Below are 23,231 nucleotides of genomic sequence, written 5' to 3' on the forward strand. Positions count from 1 at the left end.
TTTTCGATAAAGTATCAATATTACACATGTAAAAATTGAATTATAATTTTATTCAAAAAATAATTAGATTATGACTGTCATAAATTATCATATAATTTAATTTTTTGTATTTGGAGCAAAGGAATTAGTTCAAAATGTATTACATCCATTATTTATAATATATTCTAATCAATCAAAATAATACACTTTACAATCTAATATAACTTTATTACTGTGGGTAGACCTGTCAATCGGGTCGGGTCACGAGTCATTTCGAACAGAGTCATTATTTCAGGTTACGGGTCAAGAAATGTTTTTCATCAATATTATTATTATTATTAGTCATTACATGCCTACATGCCTACTACATAGTTTAAATCGTCACAAAAACACATCAATTCCTAACTAATTTTGTATCAATGATATATTTTAAAGGAAAATTTGATTTAAATAATCCAACCTTTGATGTATTTATTTTTAATAATCCAACCTTTTGATTATTCTACAATAATCCAAGCTTTGGGGGGTGTTTTATTTTATTAGGCCAAAATGACCTTCTACCTATTCTTCAGGTAACTTTTTTTCCTTTCAATTTTTTGACAAAAAAAAATGATTAAAAAAAAAAACATTCCCTACCTTCCTCCTCCTTTCCCTTCACCTTCACCGTCCCCTTCTCCGACCACCCCCACCCCAACCCCCTTCTTCGACCACCCCCACCCCTTACCGCCGATCTCCCTCCCCTCACCCTAATGAAATGCTCATGAATTACTTTCTTTAAAGTCTGCCATTGATTGGTTACTTCCATAAAAATTCCCAATACAACTCAAATTTCTTCTTTCCCACAATAACCAACCTTCAAATCAAAATTCTCAAGATTCAATTTTCAGAAAACCAACCAAGATCATTCCTTATTTTTGCAAATCAAAATAACAACTTTGACTTTCCAATTGAAAATAAACAACCCAAACATAAACAAATCAATCCTATTTTCAGATTTCTGCAAATCCTTGTCTCAGAAGAACAAAAAACGACCAAAACCTAAAAATCGACAATCGAGAAGAGGGGTAATAGGGAAGGGTCGAGGTTTCCTAGTGTCGAGGGAGGGTGCGCGGGGTTTCGAGGGTGAGATAAGCGCGGATGGAAATTGATAAGATTTTTGAAAAGGTGGCCGGAATTCGAGAAGGGAAGGGAAAAGAAAGTGGTTTGGAGGTGTTCGGGGAAAGAATGAGGAAGGGGAAGTGGTAAAGGGAGGTTAACAAGGAAGGGGCGGTGGGAAAGGGAAGTAGGGGCGGGGAGGGGAGCTTGCCGGAAATGGGGTTGAGGCCTGAATTCATGGAGGGGTAAAGGGAAGAAGAAGAAAGGGAAAAAAGATTTTTTTTTTTTTAAGTTTTTTTTAAATTAATTTTTTTTGGACAAATGAAAACGTAACACGTGGCAAGTGACCTGCTGTTTTAGATTAGGTGACCTGTTTGGCCTAATAAAAAAGAACACCCCCAAAGCTTGGATTATTAAAACTAAATACGTCAAAGGTTGGATTATTTAAATCAAATTTTCCTATTTTAAATTTGATATTTAGATTAAAATTTTATTTTAAAATTCAATAAATAACCCGTACAACATGGGTACAAAACTATTGTAATATTAAAAATAAGGAATATGTGGCAAATGAGCCCCATAACCTAAGACTTAAGTGCAAAATAGCCCCCTAAGTACTAATAACAGCAAATTAACCCCACTACTTTTTAAATCGTGCAATTTAACTCCCATTAGATATTTTCCGGTGACATTTAATCTTAATACATAATACAAACCGGAAAACAACTACTACGTATTTTTTCCCCAAATAAATAGTACACGTATATTTATGCTAATATAATTCATGACACATGTATCCCATTTTTCCCATCTTACCAACTTTTGGTCTACTTCTTCATCAATTCTACATACAACATTCTCCCTGTACCCACCTTTTCTCATTTTTTCTCTCTCCTTTCAATGACAAATTATCTTCAAATCTAAGTGCAAATTAAATTAGCTAATTTAATGAGAGGAATAATTGGGTTGTTTACGAATCCTATTAGTAGTCAATATTCACTACCACCTTCTACAACTTTCAAAGAATTTCTGTAGAACTTCTAGCACTATCGTATCGCCATATCCATTGTCCATCGGAGCTCCAACCAACATATAGCGCAGCTATGGACTACAATTACAAAGGTAATACTCATTTGTCAATTACAAAGTTGTTAATCAAGTTCATAGATCTTATTATGAATGTTGTAAGTTTATTTGGTAATTGATTCATACAATTTCATGTCTAAAACTTGATTGAAGCATTATATTAGAATATGGATGATAATTATCAGTAATTTTTTTGGGTATGTATGGAAAACTTCCCATTTTATTTTGCATCTTGTTGTAAGATAGTTTCTGGAATAGTCACTAAATTAAATTTGTTTAGTCTATAACCAATAAATATTAAATCAATTACACTAAACACACTTTATTCCAAAAAAAAAAAATTAAATTTAAAAAAATTACAATTTAACACAATAGAGTAACTAAGACCAAAATTGTGTCTCATATAGAAGCATACCAATTACCAATACTCGTACTAACTAAGATGTTGCATCAGCAATATGTCACTTTTGTGTAGCACCGTTAACTCTTTGTGGGCATGTTGTAATTTTATGGCCAGGTTCTTTGCAATTAGAGCACAATCGTTTACCACTTTTAACAACCCTACACAAATGTGTTTTCCGTTTACCTTCTCCATATGCCTTCTTTCTCTTATTTGCGGGTCTCCCATGTTTCACTCGGGGGTCACTTGGTAAGATTGGACCTTCATCAATTTTCTTCCATAGTGCTTGTCCATTAATGGGTTCCAAAGAAAATGAATATGCAGCTTCGTATGTGTCCTTATTGTACTAACAAGCTACATAATTCTCGGGGGTTTCATTTTTAGCACATAATGCAGCTGTTGCATGCTCACATGGGATCCCATTCAAATCCCAATATCTACATGCACAACTCTTTTTATCTAATCGAACTGCATATGATATGTTGATGTTATGAGTATGTTGCACCTCGTATGCATCTTTTTTGGCCTCGATAAGCCTCCAATTTCTGATAGCTTGTCTGAAATCATTTAACTTCAATCGAACTCTAGGGGTAACAATGCTAACACATTTAGCTGCTTGCTCTTTCTTATCCACCATTCTAGACATAACTTGTCTTCTTATTTCTTCTAGCATTGTTAATATTGGTTTTTCCCTAGCTTCAAGGATCCATGAGTTAAATGTTTCCGCCATATTGTTACAAGTTACATCAGTACATGCCCAAGTCTTAAAAAAGCATCTGCAAAAATTCTTCACATTTCTTGCACACATCTCCTCATAAGCTTTTGAACTTTGCTTTTGTAGTTCCTTCATAGCATTTTCAAAGTCAATTTGAGTATATGATTTCACAGCCCTCCAATATAGTTTGTGTAAAGGTGCCCCTTTGATAATCTTGGTCCAATTTGTGAATATGTGCCTAGCACATAACCTGTGCTCAACTTTAGGGAGAAGTTGTGGTATGAAAGACAATAATCCCTATGATAGACACTATATTAGATGTACAAAAATGAACTTAACCATGACTATGGAAGCTCCAAAAAATAAACATACCTTTAAACATAAAATTTAGATTAACTAATGAAGAGTTAAACTTAAATTTAAACATACCTTTTGTTGATCTGATAACAAAGTCCATCCCTTGCCATCTTGCATTTCAAGATCTTCTATAAGATGTTTAAGAAACCAAGACCAACTTTCTTTGGATTCAGTCTCTACAATTGCCCAAGCGATCGGAAACATTTGATTATTTGCATCCCTTGATGTGGCACTAAGAAGCTCACCCTTACAATATCCTTTAAGAAATGCTCCATCAAGGCCGAGAACCTTTCTACACTCATGTAGGAATCCTTGTCTCAAAGCAGCAAAATTGATGTAGAACATATGAAATTGAGGTTCTGAACGTGAAATGTGTGGTTTTAAAGATAAGAACACGCTAGTACCTACATTAGAAGTCTTCAATTCATGCATATAACTTCTGAGAAATTCATATTGTTTTTCAACAACCTTTGCACATGCAGACAAGGCATATTTCTTTGCTCTTACAGCTTGCCACCTGTTAATTTTCACACCATATGTGTCTTCTACATCCTGAACAAACAATTTTAGCTTCCAAGTAGGATGTTTTAGAAGCTTTTCTTGGTATTCCTCAGCAAGAAAGTTTGCATGTACCCTTTTATTCTTCATAGTGGGTGTGCAATTATGAACATCTTTTTAAAATCGGATTTGTAAACAACCAAACTCTTTTGTATACCTCGCACTTAGCTTCCAACGACACCCACTCTCATAAAACTTGCATTTCAGAAGTAGTCTTTGCGGTTCATTATGGCAATAGTTCCATGCCCTATGGGTTTGGCAACTATATAGGATGAGTGCTTTTTTTAATACGTCTACATTTTGGAATAATTGCCCTAGCTCTATTTGAACAGATCCAAATGGAGTATTAGGATCATATAGAGGCCAATCACATATCTGTAGAACTTCAGGATCCTCCTAATCATCGCTACGACTAAGTGGAATTTCATCCTCAGAATCTATTTCACTTCCATCCATGCCATGCTCATCTTGTTCTACATATTCATCTACACCCCAATAATTATCCTTTGCTTTTGCAGGCTTGTTTGCTTGTCCACTTTTTTCTATATCCCCATTGTGATCTATACTAACCTTCTCAAATTTCTTTTCCTCCATGTTCTTTTTTTTTTCCAGAATTGTTTCTTTTAGTGACCCATTCTTTTTTCTTTATTTGGACATCAATAAACTCGTCATCGCTACTTCCAGCTTCAACATCTTCGATTATATTTTCAGGTTCACTCCCATATAACTCCTCATCATTCTGATCATAGTCTATAATTTCCACAGGAACTTCTGTAGTTTTTCTATTAAGTTCCCCTGAATAATCAACTTTTATTTTCGATGAATATTATAAAAGTTCTTCATTATCACCTTCTTCAATAGAATGATGGAAATAGAACTCCATAGCCCCATGTGTAACCCCTTCAACACGAAGTTCCTCTTATGTTTCGCCATCACATAAAATTTGAAGGCCTCTTTTTTTCACAAGATACAAGATGTCAACATAATCATAAGAGTAACCTAACACCTCAATCAGTTTTTTGGCCATTCTAAAATCAAATTTACATATGTCAATTTCTCCTTCAATACAAGAACCACCCACATAAATCACATATTCTCTCCCGTCAACTAATTTCCCCCATGAAAGCATTTGAGATTAATTATATTTGGATGTACTGCACCAGAAAAAATAATAATTAAGGGACTTCATAATAACATTCAGTTCTCCATAAAACACATACAATTGTGACAATTGCATTCAACTTTGTTGTTGTTGCTTATAGGAATTATCTATTATTAAATTATTTTCAAATGCAATTTTGAATAATCTGAATTTCATTGTTTCTACAGGTACAATTTAAAATTAGGTTTTAATCATGGTTTATATTATGAGAGAGAAATCAAAGTTACCTGCAGAGGAAGCCATGGAAGAGAGTTGAGATGTTTTGGAGAGCGTTGTGCTTGAACGTGGAGCTGCTGTTCATGTAGTTCACTTTTTTTTTGGATGTATTTTTTAATTTCATTATAGGGTTATTGTATGTAAGTTATAAATAACGTACTTCAAATATACAAGGGTTGTATCTCAATGGTTTAAGGATAGTATAATGGTAAAATTATAGTGGTATTCCGGCGAAATTAAAATTTTCCGATTATATATGGCCAGAATATACAATGTATGGGCTAATTACACGTTCTCTAAAGGTGCAGGGCTGATTTGCTTCGATTAATTCTAAAGGGGTTGATTTGCACTTAAGTCTTAGGTTATGGGGTTTATTTGCTACAACAAAAGGTATGTTTAAATTAAAGTCAATTACATTCTTTCAGGGAAAAAAAAAAGTCAGTTACATAGGAAAAAAAAGGGAGTAGATAGATCGATTGATACAGTAGATTTATCTAATTATTCTAATGTACTTGCTTTACTATCTTAAATCGTTATTATTTCCTCCCTTTCCCCCTTTCTTCTCACAAATCACTTTCCCCAGTCACCGATTTCCGGCCCTTCTCTCTCCGGCGATTTTCTCTCTCCATTTCTCAAATTCCACACTCAATTTCCTTCATTTATGTTCTTTACAATTCCCAATATATTTCTCTCTACAAAAATCCCCATTTCCCCAATTCTCTTCTCATATAAACCCTAGATCTGATTTTGCATGACTGATTGGCCTGAAGCCAAATCACCAGCTTCGATCCAAATTCCTTTTCGAATCAATGGATCTTCAAATGGGTTTATCTCCTTTTTGTAATTCGCTGTAAATTATACTCTAACCCCTTTGTTTTCCATTGTAATTTAATCTAGTAAAATCTCGAATTTAATTGTTAAAGATGGACGGTGTTTCTGGTCCAAGCACACAATCTCAACCTTCATTCGATAAATCAAGGGTTTTAGATGTGAAACCCTTGAGAACTTTGGTACCCATGTTTCCGAACCCACCTCAGGCTCCTCCTTTTGTTTGTTCATCCCCTTTTGGTCCTTTCCCATCTGGGTTCACCCCCTTTTACCCATTTAGCATGGGTCCACCCGGTAGCCAAGCCGCGGGCGAGGCGAGGAACCAGGATGGTGCTGGTGGTTATGCCACCCCTGCTGCCGCGGTGCCGTTGAGGTCATTTGGGACTCCTCAAGTGGGTGGTCATTTTTCGAATGGCGATACGGGGTCTTCTATGGAGGCTTCGAGGGATATAAATTTTGGAGATGGCGGTGTTGGTACCGCGTCTGGGAGCAAGAAACGGGCAGCTAGTACTAAGGGTCTGTCCCCTGCTGAGGCGGCTGCTCGGAGGAAGGCTAGAAAGATGGAGAATGCTGCTGCTTCCGGTGGTATCCGGAAGCCGAATTTGGCAAATGTGGTTGGTTTGCCTCAAGTGCAAAGGGAGGATGGTAACAGGGAAGTTGTTAATTATGTTATTATGAAGTTTGATGGTGTTCGGAGGCGGTTAAGCCAGCTTGAGGATTCGAAGGAGGCTTCGACGGGGTTGATTAAGCGTGCTGATTTGAAAGCTGGTAACATTTTGATGACTGCTGGGTTTAGGACAAATAGTAGGAAGAGAATTGGTGCTGTTCCTGGGCTTGAGATTGGTGACATTTTCTTTTTCCGAATGGAACTTTGTGTTGTGGGGTTGCATGCACCTTCAATGGCTGGTATTGATTACATGACTGTTAAGACTGATGCTGAAGATGAACCACTTGCTGTCAGCATTGTGTCGTCTGGCGGATACGACGATGATGCTGAAGATCAGGATGTTTTGGTTTACTCAGGTCATGGTGGTGGGAATTACAATAACAGTGGTAAAGCAGCTTCTGATCAGAAGCTAGAAAGGGGGAATCTTGCTTTGGATAAGAGTTCTCGACGAGGGAATCAAATTAGGGTGATTAGAGGTATCAGGGATACTTCGAATCCTTCCATGAAGATATATGTTTATGATGGGCTTTATACTATTCAGGAGTCTTGGATTGAGAAGGCGAAATCGGGTGCTAATCTTTTCAAGTATAGGATGGTCAGGATACCTGGGCAGTCTCCAGGTTTTGGAGTTTGGCAATCTATTTTGAAATGGAAAGAAAGTGTGTCGTCGAGGCCGGGTTTGATTCTTCCTGACCTTACTTCAGGCGCTGAAAGTCTGCCTGTATCGCTTGTTAATGATTTCGACAACGAAAAGGGGCCTCCTTACTTCACCTATCTACGCTCAGTTAAGTATACAAAGTCCCTTAACTTGTCTGAGCCTACTTATGGGTGTAATTGCCATAGTGCTTGTGCTGCAGGTGATCTTAACTGCTCTTGTATTCGTAAGAATGGCGGTGATTTCCCGTATACTATGAATGGGGTGTTTGTGAGCAGGAAATCGCTTGTTTACGAGTGTGGACCGTCGTGTCCATGCTTTCCTAATTGCAAGAACAGAGTGTCACAGAGTGGTTTGAAGGTGCGACTGGAGGTTTTTAAGACTAAGGATAAAGGTTGGGGCTTGCGCTCTTGGGATGCTATTCGATCTGGGACTTTCATTTGTGAATATGCTGGTGAAGTGATTGACAAAGCCAAATATGATAGGGATGAAAGTAGTGATGGTGGTGACTATGTTTTCGATACTAGTCGTGAATTCGATAAATCATTTAAGTGGAACTATGATCCTCCATTGGTGGGCGAGGATACGGCTGAATTGAGTGAGGATTATGACATTCCTGCTCCATTGATCATTAGTGCCAAAGATTCTGGGAATGTTTCTCGTTTTATGAACCACAGCTGTTCTCCTACTGTTTTCTGGCAGCCTATTGTGTATGAGCAGAATGGGGAGTCCCAAATTCATATTGCATTCTATGCGATGCGACACATTCCTCCCATGACTGAACTCACTTATGATTATGGTATATCTCAGTCCGAAAGTAGGAGGAAGCGGTGCTATTGTGGCTCACCAAAATGCAAAGGCTATTTTGGTTGACACTTCTTATGGTGTTAACTGCAGGTATGCATGCCATTTTACCATAAAGTACTAGAAATTTATATTGTCTTATCAGATTAATTCGTTCTATTACAAAGTCTTGTATTGTTGGACCCATAGGAAAGCGTTTCTCGGTTCTATCATCTAGGTCATAAGCTGTTTAGCAACTTAAAGAGACTAAATCTGTTTGTTATTCCTTTCACCAATACATCTGTTATGAGTGTTGTGGCCTCCAGCAGAGCTATGGTTTGTGGCTATTCTAAGATTAGATGATACAATGAACAGATTGGGAGATTATATTCTTCTCAATTGAGTCTTTGATCATGATCTTTCCTCTATTCGATAGTACTGGTCATACAGATGCTGTTGTTGTGCGAAGTGTCAATGTTATTATGCCATTTTTGAAGTATATTTGATGTTGAAGTCAATGTGCTCACCAAATTCTAATGTAGATAATGCTCTGAGAGTCACCTTCAGGGGTTTGGCTGTTTCTTTATAGGTGTTTGCATGATGCATTTTAGCATTTGATACACCAAGAACTATGACCCTATAGCTTTGTCCCCTACCTAACACCTGCTAGTGACTTTCTAATTTCTTAGAATACATCCTTAGTAAAACAGTGGGGGAAAGCTTCTTGGTGACAAGAAAGGAGCATGGGAAAGAAGACATGAAAAGTAAACAGTGGATATTGAGGCAAAAAATTTCAGCAGTTAATTTAGTGATAGTGTGATATTGACATTTGAGGTATTGGGAGTTTAATTTGTGTTTGGTTATTAGTGTGACAATTTGATGGAGGGGATATAGGTTGTTATTCAATGGTGCATAAGGTTTGGTCTGAAAAATACTTGGACGTTCATGGACAACTTGTGGTTTCAGTTTACCCTATATGATACTAGCCTTGTTTTCCAAATTTGTTGACATTGAGCTAATTGACCAAACATCCCTTTTCTTTTCAGCTCCGTTATTCACTTTTCTGTCTTGGAGTGACTTTGGACTTTTAATTATTTTTACATTTATTTCTATCAACATGTTGGGTACTGGGGCATTTTGCTTCGGGTTTGGGAATACCTAATATGGCCCGTACGTCCATCTTGATAAGGCAGAACGTTTTTTTTTTTTTTTTTTTTTTTTTTGCCTTGGAGGGGCATTGCCTAATGAATTTAAATAATATTCAGAACCTTATTTGGCTCAGTTCAGATTTGGAACAATGAGGTATAAGAAAGAAATTATTATGATTTTGTTAGGCAACTTCTCTTTAATAGGAAAGTCTCTCTGAAAGTAGATTAAGGGCTGTTTTCTCCATGACCCGAGTAAGGAGTGGAATTTTAAAAAAAAGGGATAAAATAAGATACGAAAAATCTTGTGATATTTCTCTTATATTGCTGGCTAAGAGATAGTGTTTCAATATTCTATAGTTATGTTTAGTAGATGAGTTATAATGAAACCTGTCGATCTCTATTTTCTGTTTTCCGGTTTTCTCAGTCCAATAAATCCTCCATATTCTCTTCCCTACCAAGAATATTCACCACTATATGCCTATCCATCGCTACACTGCCATACCACCTAATGACCATATCTAAATTAAGACCTCCATACTGCTGTTCCATTCCCGGTTCTCAACTATCGCCACATTAAAGCTGCTTTTGATGTTCTGAATTGGTCAAATGGCAATGTGAAGTCATATCACGGGGTTTTTGGATTATGTATCTTTGTGGTTTTCAATGGTCCTAACTTACATTTTGTGGTTTGATGGTTCTGATGTTATTTTCTGCCCTTTTAAGTTGAAAGCTGAATTTTTTGGGGTCAATTTTGTTTGTTTTGAAGAGAAATTTCGAATTATTGTGGATCTCTGCAGAAGCTGAAATGTTATAAAAAAGATGCTGCCTTTATTTACTGTTTGATTGTTGCAGTAAAGGGAGTGTGGTATTGGGGCGGATATTACCTGAGGTTGTTGGTTGAGATGGCGGTAGCCGGCAAGGTACCCAGTGGTGGCGCGTTATGAGGCTGCTGGGTTGGTGGTGGAGAGCAGCCAGCACCGTGGCTTGGGGAGTTGGGGGGTTATGATTGCTATGTTGATGGTCAAAACTTCAGGACTTTAGGGGTATTTAAAATCTTTAGGTTGGTGTGGGTGGAATCTTGGGAGAGAAAGGGGGGGGGGGTGGGGGCGGGGGAGTTGCTGTGGCTTGGGGGGTTATGATGGCTATGTTGATGGTCAAAAGTATAGAACTTTAGGAGAATTGGAAATCTTTAGGTTGGTGCAGGTGGAATCTTGGAGGGAGGGGGGAGTTAGGAACTTAGGATGGTTATGGTGGTTGTCAAACCTATAGAGAATTTTCGGGGAATTGAAAATCCTTAAGGGATAACCAAAACATAAGCATCAACTGAAGAACAAAGGGTATGATTACTTTCCCCGCTTTTGAATCATACTTTACCAAAAAGCCCGTTGATGCTTTACTTTTAGTTCTTGAGCACATGATGGTTGGTGAGGTGTTGCCCAGTCATTGGTCGGTTCCCTATGTTATTTATTTAATTTTTATTTGCCTAAGGCATCACGGTGCAGATGAGGAACCGCTTCTCAAAATATATTTGTAATGTTGGCATATTTTAGCTCGTATGGTGATGTTCACTGCTTCTCTCCATCATGTTATTGCTAAACTCTCATTTTTCCATGTTGACTTCATATATTGACTCTTGCCCAATGCTGAGTGTATTTGTAACTGTGACAGAAGTTGGACCTATGAAGTTTCTTTTGTGTTTTGTGAATATTAAGGTCATGTTAGGGGTGAGCAATAAGTGTAGCTTACTGGAAATTTAAATACGACGTATATCCTGTGGGTTTTTTTTGGTGTATTTATATATGCAAGAAAAGTGATGATGAATTTAGTTAGTTCATTTTTGGTTTGGGTAACTTATAGGTAATTATGCTTGCTTTCCTCTTAATAGCTATATCGATTTTCAGGGTCCTATATGTTTCATAGCCTCATAGCTGTTTGTTGTGTGCTCATGTTAGATATATACATTCGCTGTTTTAAAAGCTTTTGGGCAAATTTGATCACTTAACTCTTTGCTTTTGAGGCAAATCTCAAAGAGATATTGACAACCTTGTTATTTTGTAAGACCCAAAAGAAAGAGAGAATTTTTAGACCACATTTAATTGATTATGGGGATGATGCAAGGACTTGTAAGTTGGGAGTCTGAATCTAGTTGTAGATTCTACGCACCTGAACTATTGGGTTGTTATTGTAAACTACCTTGATAGGCTATCACTCAATGATAACTCTTCTCTGTTACTAATGTTGCATAATTTAGCTCTCTTTTTTTCAAGTTCTTTATATTAAATTATTAAAATACTATAATAGGTCCAGTAATTTAGGTTTTACTTTCCTCCAAAAAAAAAAAACAAAAAAACAAAAAACAAAGACTTTCCCTTCTGAATTCTTTCCTAAACACATTAATTTAAGTTATTGCACTGGGATGACAAGCATTTGTCTTATTGAACAATAATTATTTTATGTAAAAAATGTGATGTATTATGAAAACTTTTGACTTATCGACTATTTTCTTGAAGATTACTTTAATATACATGGCTTATAGTAGTATATTAATTTTTGAAAGATGAACATGGCTTGCAGGCTTAAAAATCACCTAGCTTTTAACAAGCTGTTTGTCATTTTAATTGTGTAGCTGTTGATGCAATTGCCAGTTTGTTGAAAGTTGTATGTGGTATGTGTTTTTTGGTTAAAATTGGAGAATGCAGTCTAGCGATACCTTGGGAATTCAGTGTCCTGCCACATGAGACTTTTAATATTTTTTTTATGGATACCTAGCTGTGAATTTGATAAAGCTGCATTCATTTTTTTTGTTGGTCTAATGTCGGATCTTCTATTGATCACTCTCCATTTGATATGTCCCACAATAACTCTGCAACTACACGTTAACAGGTTGGAAGCAGCTCCACTCACTGGGATGTAATTATCTGCTGTGACAGAGGTTCAGTTTTGTCATCATCAAATGCTTTGTGCTGCCGATATTCTCAATGTGCTTCCTGACTTCTATCCTCTTTCCTGCTCAGAGTAGTTTAGTTTGTAGTATCGTAGCTTTTGAAGTTCTTGTCGAAGATATGTATATCATTATGTTAGTTTATGTAATGTAGCTGTAGCTATAGTTTGTTGGTGCCGGTAGCTCATATCCTGGCAACCTATTAGCTTTCTGATTAAGCCCATATTTGGCCGTCATCTTAGCTGAACTTTTTTTCCCTGTACTGTAAATGCGTCCTTGGCAGATGGGCTTTTGGGATTTTATGATAATATGCAGTGTTTTGACTTTGTTTTCAATTATTGTTGTCTTTTGTTCTTGACTATATGATTGGCTGTTTGAATTTGGACGAAGAATCAGAAATCAGTCAGCAGGTGTGTTTGGGTTCTTGGTTTGTTCGCATATGAGGTTGTCTTTGTTGTGGAAAGCCTTGAAACAGAAGTGGATGGATGAATTTCATGGTCTATCATGAATACAAACTCCATGTGTTTTTGGATTTTGCAAGAATCTGAAGAGTGCTGCTACTGATTGGGAAATTGATAATGAGTGATTTTCAATAGCAATAAGGGTTTTACTATACCTCCGAGATGTAAGTTGATGAGATATACAGCATATACTAGTAATAGTAGTATGTCAATCACTATGTAACTTATGGCACTGGTAGCTGGTTACTTGCGAGTATATCATTGTATCTATATCTCTATTATCTTGAGACATAACCTAGATTTGCGACTTGGTTGCACCTTGCACGTTAGATGAACTGATGATATTGCTTCTTAAATCATATTCGAGTTTTCTTTGTATGTAATTGTCAACACTTTTTGAAGCCAAAACCACTCTAAATGTTGGAGTTTTTGCACCAAACAATCACCCTCACAACTCACACCGTTTCCACTCAATCAAGCAAGTAATAACAGGAGCACAAAATTAAATTTGGATAGTAGTCATAGTACCTTGAAGAAATGTCTCCTAGTTCTTTTACAAAAAGAAAATAAAAATACGGAAAAAACTAAAGCAAGAGCTCCCCCTCGAAACAAATCATGTCAGTGAAAATTCTTTTATAATATATATATATATAGTTCTCCCACCGTTCTATGATATAGTTCATGTTTGTGTTTTTCACGGCATTTAAGAAATAGGAATAAAAAGTAAATAAATTACATTAATAAAGTGAAAAGTACAATTATAAACAAAAGTTAGAGAGAAAAAAATGGAAAAAAGTACATGGCATGTGCGAAATTCTATGGTAATTTAGGAAATACAAGAATAAAGTTTAAAATGTGAGGGTATAATAATCTTTACATATTATCAAAAAATAGAACAGGAACAACATTTTGAATCTCTAATATAGAAAAACAGGAATTATATTATGGGACGGAGTGGGTGGTATGAAACAAAGACTCAAAATAAAGCAAAGACACCCAAATTTTGTTGAAGCATACCCCTAATATTTATTTATTTTTCTTAAAGGAAAAATTGATTATAATAATCCCACCTTTGGCCGATTCGCTGATAATAATTCCACTTATTGATTATTATTTAATAATCCCATCTTTAAGGGTCATATTCTTTTAATGGTCCTTAACCTGTTGGTAACCGGTTAAATAGGTGACAGGGTAAAGTCGTATCCCCTAATCAAAAGTAAATACCTAAGTCCTCTAACTAAAGTAGATAGGGAAGTAGGGTCGAACTCCACAGGGAAACAAGTCTTTCTATTCCTAATTAACTAATATAATCTAGATTATTAGGTAACCAATATTTATAATTGAATAATAAACTAAACTATAGTGATCAAGGATAAAGAGAAAATAAAATAATATATAAAAGGATTTAGGGCATAGATTCACCAATAAAAAATATTTCAGGGTAGAATATAATGATCATTCATCAATGCATATATTAATCAGATTATAAAGGGCTTTCGCTACGTATTATAATCACACATTTAATTTACCGGTATTAAATCTTATCTTTCGAATCTCGACCTAACCATTTATAAATTAACCTGCCTATTGAAACTAGACCTAAACATCAATTCTCATATGTCGAGTCTCGAATCAATATTGTCAAACTCATGCATAAAAGATCAGGCCTAATCTAGTCACAGAGCATTAATTCAATCAATAGGAAATTAATCTAGCATTGATAATTAACAACAACAAATTACCCCTTCATATTATTTATGGATCCCCATAAACCCTAGAAATAAAACTACTCACACATAGTAGAAATTAAACTAATCAAAGCAATAAAACAAATCATGATGGAAGGGGTAAAATAAACGACTAAGATTAAGAGAAGAGAAATAGTTACCAAACTAATCTGTATTAATGGAAATAATCAAGAACAAGAGTTGAGAGAAGAGTTAAGAAAGAAAAAAATCCTAAGTAGAGAGAGAAAGTCTAAGAAAGAAGATTATCTAAAATCCGTACAAAAATCGTACTTAAACGTTTTCTAAAACAAAAATTAAGGCTAAACTAATTAGGTCTTTTAAAAACGCGCGCCCGATCGGGCGCGCCTTTTTCTTCGCGTTCCTTCCCAGCAGCATCGCCTGATCGTGCTAGATGCTCGCACGATCGGGCGCGCTATAGCACGCACAACACCATTGCCTTGCCGCGCCCGATCGTGCTAGAGGTTGTCCGATCGGACGCTTACTTCACTTTGAGGCTTGGACTTCGATTGGGCTTGATTTCTCGGCCCAATCCGGATTTATACTTCGGGTCTTGAACACTCGGCCTAAATACCGGCTCTCACCAATCCTGGGCTCCAAAAGTGGTCATGTCCTTCTAGCTTCCGTAGTTGATCCATAAAGCCCGGGAAAATGCTCCAAGAGTGCATCCTGTAAAATACCACTAAAACTACGAAAATACTAGAAAACACAAATTAGTAATAAAAGTGGCCAGAAAGATCCAAAAAAACTACTAATAACGACCAAGGGACGGGGGTAAAACACTATACAAAATGGACATATCAAACTCCCCCAAGCCAAACCTTTGCTTGTCCCTAAGCAAAGAGCTCATCAATGAACATATAAAACATACTTCACCCCAATAATCTAATCAAGCACCAACGATTCAAGGCAAATCTAATGAACATGCTTCAATATCAATCAATCTTATTCATCTAATCACCCTTCCTCCCCAACAATTGTCAAGTAGAGCAAACCACAAGAGCATATAGAATTCAAGACTAGTGCTCACACACTCAACTCTAATTTATGTGGCGAGTAAAAGATGTACTCGATCGCTCTCCAACCAACCCCTTTAATGTGAACAATGCCCTCCCAACTCACACTCTCGTGTGTATAAAAACAATGAACGCTCATCCTACTAGTCGACTCGAAATATGTCAAGTCATAACTTGCATTGATAAACAACACTTTCACATTTACATAACTTCTATGCACAAGGTCGGAAGGTCTTTAAAGCTTTTAATGTAAGGCTAGGGTAAAGTTAGGATAAATTTGGGATTATGTGAGAGAAAAGCTATGCATTAAGGGAGCCAAATCCTAATAAACCCATGATCAAAATAAATGATGATCATACATCTCCATCAACATAACTAACTCCAACAAAACCACCAAATACAACTTTAATCATCATAAACAATCCCAACACTTACAATAATCACTCATAAAAAATATGATAATGTAGAACTTTGAGTGAAAAAAAAAACTTTGAACTCATTCTTTTTTTTTTTTCTACTTGAATTTTTTTCTTCTTCTTATTTTTTTTCCTTTTTCTTTGAACAACCTTCAAATAGAACATTTGAGCATTAATGAAATTTTTTCTTTTGCTCTTTTTTTTCTTTTTAACTCATATTGGAAAATTCAACTTTGAAACACAATATCAATATTTTCCAATCAAAAATCAAAGAAAAATAACTCTTCTTTTATTCCCACATTGTGCAAATGATATGCACACCACAACTCCCTCACCTCACCAACTAATAGCTCCCCCAAGCCAAGCTTGGGACTAGTAACCATTGGGGCTCATATAGGCTTGTAATGTGGCTAAATAAACAATAAAAGGGCACAAGCAACAACATGGGTAACAAGAAGGGAACAAATGTATCTAATACTCTGAAGGCTACCTAAAAGAGTGAACGCCTTTGTCCTCCTCATGTGCATAATAATAAGTCATGAAACACTACTCATAGTTACAAATCAATACTAAATTCATTGACATACCAGGAATTATGGAACTATCACACATTTCCTAACCAAATCAACTAGTCAAGCACTATATTCACAAATAGTTGGCAAAATTGACTCATGTTTAGGAATCCAAGCAATTAAACTTCAAATCATGACCAACAAATCCACAATGCTCATTATCAAAAACCAAGAATCAAAACAAATTTTCTCAAGTATGGGGCACAGGGAAGTATGATTCATAATTCATTGGAACGTATTTTTGAATTTTTTTATTTTTCAATTTTTTGTATTTTTCATATATAAGAAAGCAATAAAAATTACACTAGGAAAGCAATAAAAACTATACTAGAAAGCAAATAAAAAGAGAAAAGGAAGAGAATTACCAAGCGAAAGAACACCCCCCCAAGCCAAATCAAGCAATGCCCTCATTGACTTGGGAGAGTAGCCTACTCCTCATCCTCATCCATCCTCGAATAGCCCCCTCCGTGGCTAGAACCGGCTCCTCCATGGCTAGAGCCACCACCTCCATAACCCGAACCACCTGCAAAGTAGTTAGGGTCCACATTCCCCCCAAGCCCACCAAAAGGTACATTGGTCCCATAACCATGGACCGATGAGTAGTCGACGTAGGTACCAAAGGCACTTGGGTTCGTATATCCACCTTGCGGATATTGGAGCCAATTAGGGACAAGTGAATCGGGGGGAATAGCCCTCCGACGGGCGTAGTCATCATACATGGAGTATAAACCCCTCCCTAGGTTCCTCTCCACATACCCTACCCTTCTATCTAGAGACCCTACTCTAGTATCCAAATCTCTAACCATACCCTCAACTCGCCCTTGCCCCATCTCAATCCTATCTAATTGGCTCCTAAAAGCCGAGAAGTCATAAGGGGCGTTGGGGTCTATGTTGTAGTTGGTAGAGGAAGTGGGAATATCGTATGTAAAGGGTGGAGGTGGTGGATAATGTGGTGAATGGTGAGGAGGTGAGTGGTCAATGGGAGACTGGTGGGGTTGAGGTGAAGGGTGAGGTGGTTGAACCTCACCTTGACCGTTAAGCTCGAAAGTGTAAGAAGGCTTCCCCTTCTCAAATTTGGTCAAGGTGGGGTTGGGTAAAGTGAAAGCATTATCCCTCCTACCTGATTCCCGTTGAATCACCCACCAAGTCTCCCCTCCCATGACACTAATCCAATTAAGGTCACCTAAATAGGGTAGGTCCATAATAGTTGGGTCGGCTACCTTACCGTCATCGTTAGGGACAAAGCTAAGTTGTTTGACCGCTATGTGTGTAACTAGGCCACCAAAGTAAATCGGTACCCTAGACCTACCCGCCTCGGCCGCATTGGCCACCCGTTGGAAGTGGTTGGCCATTTTGTGGACTATATTGAGCTTTTCACTCCTAGGGATCATGTATCACCCTAGCAATTCAATCTTATCCCGCCTAACATTGGCGGGTTCATGCCTTCCAAAAATGGTAAGGCCAACAAACCGTTTCCAAATCTTTGGCACGGGATGTTGTATCCAAGTGCCCTTAGCATGTTGGAGGTTCAAATTGGGATCCCCCGTAAGGGATTGATAGACAACGACAATGTTGTCTTGGGGCGGTTCAAGGAGCCTATCCGATTTCAACTCAAAAAGTTTACCAAATTCTTTCAATGTCAATATAACATCATTATTAAATAATTGAAATTGAACATGAGAAATTAAAGCATTTGATTTTATGACATTAAAACTAGAAACGAATTCTAAGGTTAAATAATCATAAGTATCGTAATGCATGTTAAAGAAACCACTCATGCCAACTCTCTTGAACAATTTTTCTACATGCTTATAAATTCCTAATCTAATGAGGGTGGGGTGATGAATAAAACGAGTAGGAATTACCTGCCTCGTAATGAGGTTGAGCATCCTCTGTTTTTGCTCTTGGGTGGTGATGACCACCCTCTCCCATCCCGGAATTTGCAAATCCGGGTCAATTCTCGCCTCTTGTTGCCTTGAGCTTTCCCCCCTTACCGTTCTTGATCTCTTGAAAGCCATTGAGATTAGAAAATATAGGAATTGAATGGTTTCTCTCTCTTAGGGTTTAGAGAAAATTGAGAGAAAATGGTAGAAATTGGGTGTAGATTGTAGAGAAAGATGAAAGGATTAAAAATATGTAAAAAATTTGAGTTTTGATGGAAGGATTGGAGAAGATCTTGAAAAATAAGTGAGTTTGAAGGTGTAAAAATGGAGGTTTTAGAGAGAAAAAGTAATGGAGAAAAATATGAAATAAGAAGAAAGTGAGAAAAGAAAGAGGAGGAAAAGTTTAAAGGGACGGCCAAAATAGGCGCGCCACACGAACGAAAATTTCGCCCTATTACTCGCTCGATCGGGCGAGCTTCGCCCGACATATCTTTCCTTCACTCGATTTGCGCCCGATCGGGCAAAATTTTCTCGATTTCAAACTCTCTTTGCGCGCCCGATTGGGCAGCGACGCCCGATCGGGCGAATTTAAGGCTGGAATTAAGCCTTGCTTGCGCGCCCGATCGGGCGCGAACACGAACGAAAATTTCGCCCTATTACTCGCCCGATCGGGCCCGTGCCCAGCCAGATTTCCTTGGCCTTTTTCTTCGTCTTCAAATTTTTCTAAGTCTTTCGACCTCTTAAACCTATACCTGTACATAAACCTATACCTGTACAAAAACACTTATAAACGGTAAAATTTCACTCTCCTCGCCTCTCTAAAATAAAATAAAAATAAATAAAAAGGAAAACTAGTCTAGAAAGCAAGAAATACGGGTTGCCTCCCGCAAAGCCCTGGTTTATCTAGGTCCCACACGACCTTCTTACCAAGTACAATATCTAGGACCCTTGGCCTAACTCTTGATCGGGTGATTTATCACCCGGTCTACCGGTGTTCAGGCTGCGATGCGGCTTCCTGACATACCTTGTGGGACGCCAAATCACCTTATCTGGTGGATCCTCCTTGACTTGGACTGGGGGATCTTCAATGCTATGCACTAAAATTCCTTCTTCGATAGAAGGTTGCTTCAAATTGTCATTGCGTTCAACACTTGCAACTCGATCTGGAGGAACACTTACCGTAGGCTCGATTCACACAACTTGCTCGATCGGTTCCACCTGTTCATCCTCGAAACCAAGACCAACAATGTAAAGCGCTCTTTCTATTGCATTGACTTCCTTCTGCCATTTGTCTATCTCATCTAAAAAGGATGCAACACAAGATACCGCCTCCAGGGGATCTTTTTCAAGAGCTTGGGGCTTGTTAGAATAATTTTCAACCACATTAACACTGAAACATTTCTCCTCAGTTATGGAGCTTTTAGGGGCATTATTCAGATTAAAAACAACTTTATCATCCCCTACTGATAATGTTAACTTCCCACTTCTTACATCTATGACTGCTCTTGCAGTGTTAAGGAATGGTCTACCCAAAATAATTGGGGTTTGCATATCCTCAGCCATATCAAGAAAACAAAATCTACAGGTATATAAAATTTACCTACTCTAAGGGGGATGTCCTCTAAAACACCTAAGGGGTATTTGAAAGAATGGTCGGCCATTTGTAGAGTTATATTGGTAGCTTTTAATTTACCCATATTCAACTTACACAGATAATGGCATGACGCTAACACTAGCACCCAAATCACATAATGCATTATCAATCAAGAGATTGCCAATATGACAAGGGATATAAAAACTACCCGGATCTTTTAATTTAGGTGGAGACTTATTTTGAAGTACGGCACTACACTCTACAGTGAAAGCTACCATCTCTACCTCACTAATAGACCTTTTTCTCGTCAATATTTCTTTCATAACTTTTGCATACGAGGGGATTTGTGTGACCAATTCAGTAAAGGGAACTGTTACCTTCAAATCTTTTATCACCTCCAGGAACTTACCAAACTGCTTATCCAAGTTTGCCTTCAATTGACTATTGGGGAATGGAAGTTTGATAACTGGCTTTGGAGCATTATTACTCTTGTCTGGAGTAGCCACCTTCTCTGGAGTTGTACCCTGCAATATAGAATTAGATATGTTAGTATTATCTTTTAGCCCTGCAGGGCTATCAACTACATTGTTTGGTTTAACGGAATCAAGATTAGCATTATTTAATAAAACAGGTGCATCAACTCCGGGCATAGAGGGCCCTTCATAGTTTGAACCACTCCTTAGAGTAATTGCAAATGCTTGATCCGTAGGCCTAGTCGGCTGTGTCGGCAAAGCTCCCTGTTGGCGGGCTTGTAGGGTAGCAGAGAGTTGCGCAATTTGATTATCTACAATTTTATTATGCGCTAGAATTTGATCAATTGTCGCATCTCTGCTCTCCATGTGCTTTTGCATATTAACCAACATAGCTCTAATTTCCACCAGAGAAGGGTCGGAAGATGAGGAGGTTTTTTGTGGTTGGTTCTTCTGACTAGCATTAGGATGGTAATATTTCTGCTGCTGTTGCTGTGGTGCCTGTGGTTCTTGTGGTGGTGGATTTTGAACATTAGTGCTCCGGTAGGAAAGGTACGGATGATTCCGATACCCAGGATTGTAGGTGTTGGAGTATGGGTTATTCTGCCTATAAGCTTGGAAGGCATTAACTTGCTCCACGTAACTCCTGCAATCTTGCTCCCAATGACCTACAATACCACAATTTTCACAGAAAACCTCATTAGAATTATTATTAATCGCAGAAACATTAGCTACATTAGCAGTGCTCAGATTATCTAATTTTTGGCAAATAGAGGTTAGTTGAGCTAGCAAAAAGGATACAGAGTCGACACTATGCTTCCCCTTGTTAGCAAATCCTCTAGGGTTCCCATATTGGGAATTGTGTATCGCCATGTCTTCAATAACCTGACCTGCATCCTCAACATCAAGATTCATAAACCTCCCACTAGCTGCAGAGTCTAAAATTATTCGAGAGGAATTTCCAAGGCCATTATAAAAGGCTTGGATTAACTGCCATTGTGCTAAATTATGGTGGGGGCAATCTCTTTGTAAATCCTTAAACCTCTCCCAAGCCTCATATAGAGATTCATCGGCTTCTTGGGCAAAGTTTTGGATCGCACTCCGTAGTACGGCTGTTCTCTCTGCAGGGTAATACTTGTTATAGAAATTCAGAACAAGAGTAGTTCTATTTAAGCCATTAAACCACAATTTAGCTTTTCCAGTTAAAGAGAAGGGAAAGAGAATCTCCTTGATTTGGTCTTGAGTGACCCCGGCTTGCCTGATGGTGTTACAATATTGACAATAGTTGGCAATGTGAAGGTTCGGGTATTCACCCTTGGCTCCACTAAATTGCTTCCTCTCTATCATCGTTATAAATTGAGGCTTGATTTCGAATTGAACCCCATCAAGAGCCGGAGTAGGGGTGAGATGTGGAAAATCCGTAAGCTTTGGTTGTGAATAATCACTAAGCTTCTTTGGAGCCGTCATCTCTGATTCTGCGTCTGATGATGCCTCGAAATCGCTAGAACCAGTCGGAGGATCGCGGTGATTATTGTTATTATCACAAGAATCCGCCAGGATTTGCTTGTAGAAATTTTTCTGTCTATGGAAGGAACATTCGATCTAAGGATCGAATGGGATGTAACCTGATCTGGAACACCTGGGAATAAACAAACACTAGAAGCAAATGTGAGATTTGTCTCAGAGAACTAACGCTCTCTGAGACAAAAGGGAAATAATCTAGACTACAAAAACAATCAGATATAAAAATAAAACCGTTTCCCCGGCAACGACGCCAAATTTTGACAGGGTAAAGTCGTATCCCCTAATCAAAAGTAAATACCTAAGTCCTCTAACTAAAGTAGATAGGGAAGTAGGGTCGAACTCCACAGGGAAACAAGTCTTTCTATTCCTAATTAACTAATATAATCTAAATTATTAGGTAACCAATATTTATAATTGAATAATAAACTAAACTATAGTGATCAAGAATAAGGAGAAAATAAAATAATATATAAAAGGATCTAGGCCAGGGCATAGGTTCACCAATAAATAATATTTCAGGGTAGAATATAATGATCATTCATCAATGCATATATTAATCAGATTATAAAGGGCTTTCGCTACGTATTATAATCACACAATTACTTTACCGGTATTAAATCTCATCTTTCGAATCTCGACCTAACCATTTATAAATTAACCTGCCTATTGAAACTAGACCTAAACATCAATTCTCATCTGTCGAATCTCGAATCAATATTGTCAAACTCATGTATAAAAGATTAGGCCTAATCTAGTCACTGAGTATTAATTCAACCAATAGGAAATTAATCTAGCATTGATAATTAACAACAACAAATTACCCCTTCATATTATTTATGGATCCCCATAAACCCTAGAAATAAAACTACTCACACATAGTAGAAATTAAACTAATCAAAGCAATAAAACAAATCATGATGGAAGGGGTAAAATAAATGACTAAGATTAAGAGAAGAGAAA

The 23,231-nt window shown here is 37.5% G+C and overlaps 2 protein-coding genes across 2 annotated transcripts; one reads left to right on the top strand and one right to left on the bottom strand.

The window, feature by feature from the left end:
• Positions 1-2,906: 2,906 nt before the first annotated feature.
• Positions 2,907-4,280, bottom strand: LOC110737447. Its single transcript, XM_021917809.1, has 2 exons — positions 3,705-4,280; positions 2,907-3,572 (listed from the first exon to the last, which is right to left on the bottom strand). The coding sequence occupies exons 1-2, from the start codon at positions 4,278-4,280 to the stop codon at positions 2,907-2,909; spliced, it is 1,242 nt and encodes a 413-aa protein (XP_021773501.1).
• A 1,730-nt stretch (positions 4,281-6,010) lies between these two features.
• Positions 6,011-12,925, top strand: LOC110737374 (histone-lysine N-methyltransferase, H3 lysine-9 specific SUVH1-like). The gene is made up of 2 exons (XM_021917727.1): positions 6,011-8,615; positions 12,533-12,925. Exon 1 carries the CDS (start codon positions 6,492-6,494, stop codon positions 8,589-8,591), a length of 2,100 nt encoding a protein of 699 aa, XP_021773419.1. The 5' UTR covers positions 6,011-6,491; the 3' UTR covers positions 8,592-8,615; positions 12,533-12,925.
• The last annotated feature ends 10,306 nt before the right edge of the window (positions 12,926-23,231 follow it).

Source organism: Chenopodium quinoa, unplaced genomic scaffold (genome assembly GCF_001683475.1).
Source record: "Chenopodium quinoa cultivar QQ74 unplaced genomic scaffold, ASM168347v1, whole genome shotgun sequence".
NCBI classification, from domain to species: Eukaryota; Viridiplantae; Streptophyta; class Magnoliopsida; order Caryophyllales; family Amaranthaceae; genus Chenopodium; species Chenopodium quinoa.

Coding starts and splice junctions, on each gene's coding strand:
- LOC110737447 (XM_021917809.1), bottom strand. CDS start 4,280: ATGAAGAATAAAAGGGTACATGCAAACTTTCTTGCTGAGGAATACCAA. Junction 3,573..3,704: donor TGTTATCAGATCAACAAAAG/GTATGTTTAAAT, acceptor TGTCTATCATAG/GGATTATTGTCTTTCATACC.
- LOC110737374 (XM_021917727.1), top strand. CDS start 6,492: ATGGACGGTGTTTCTGGTCCAAGCACACAATCTCAACCTTCATTCGAT.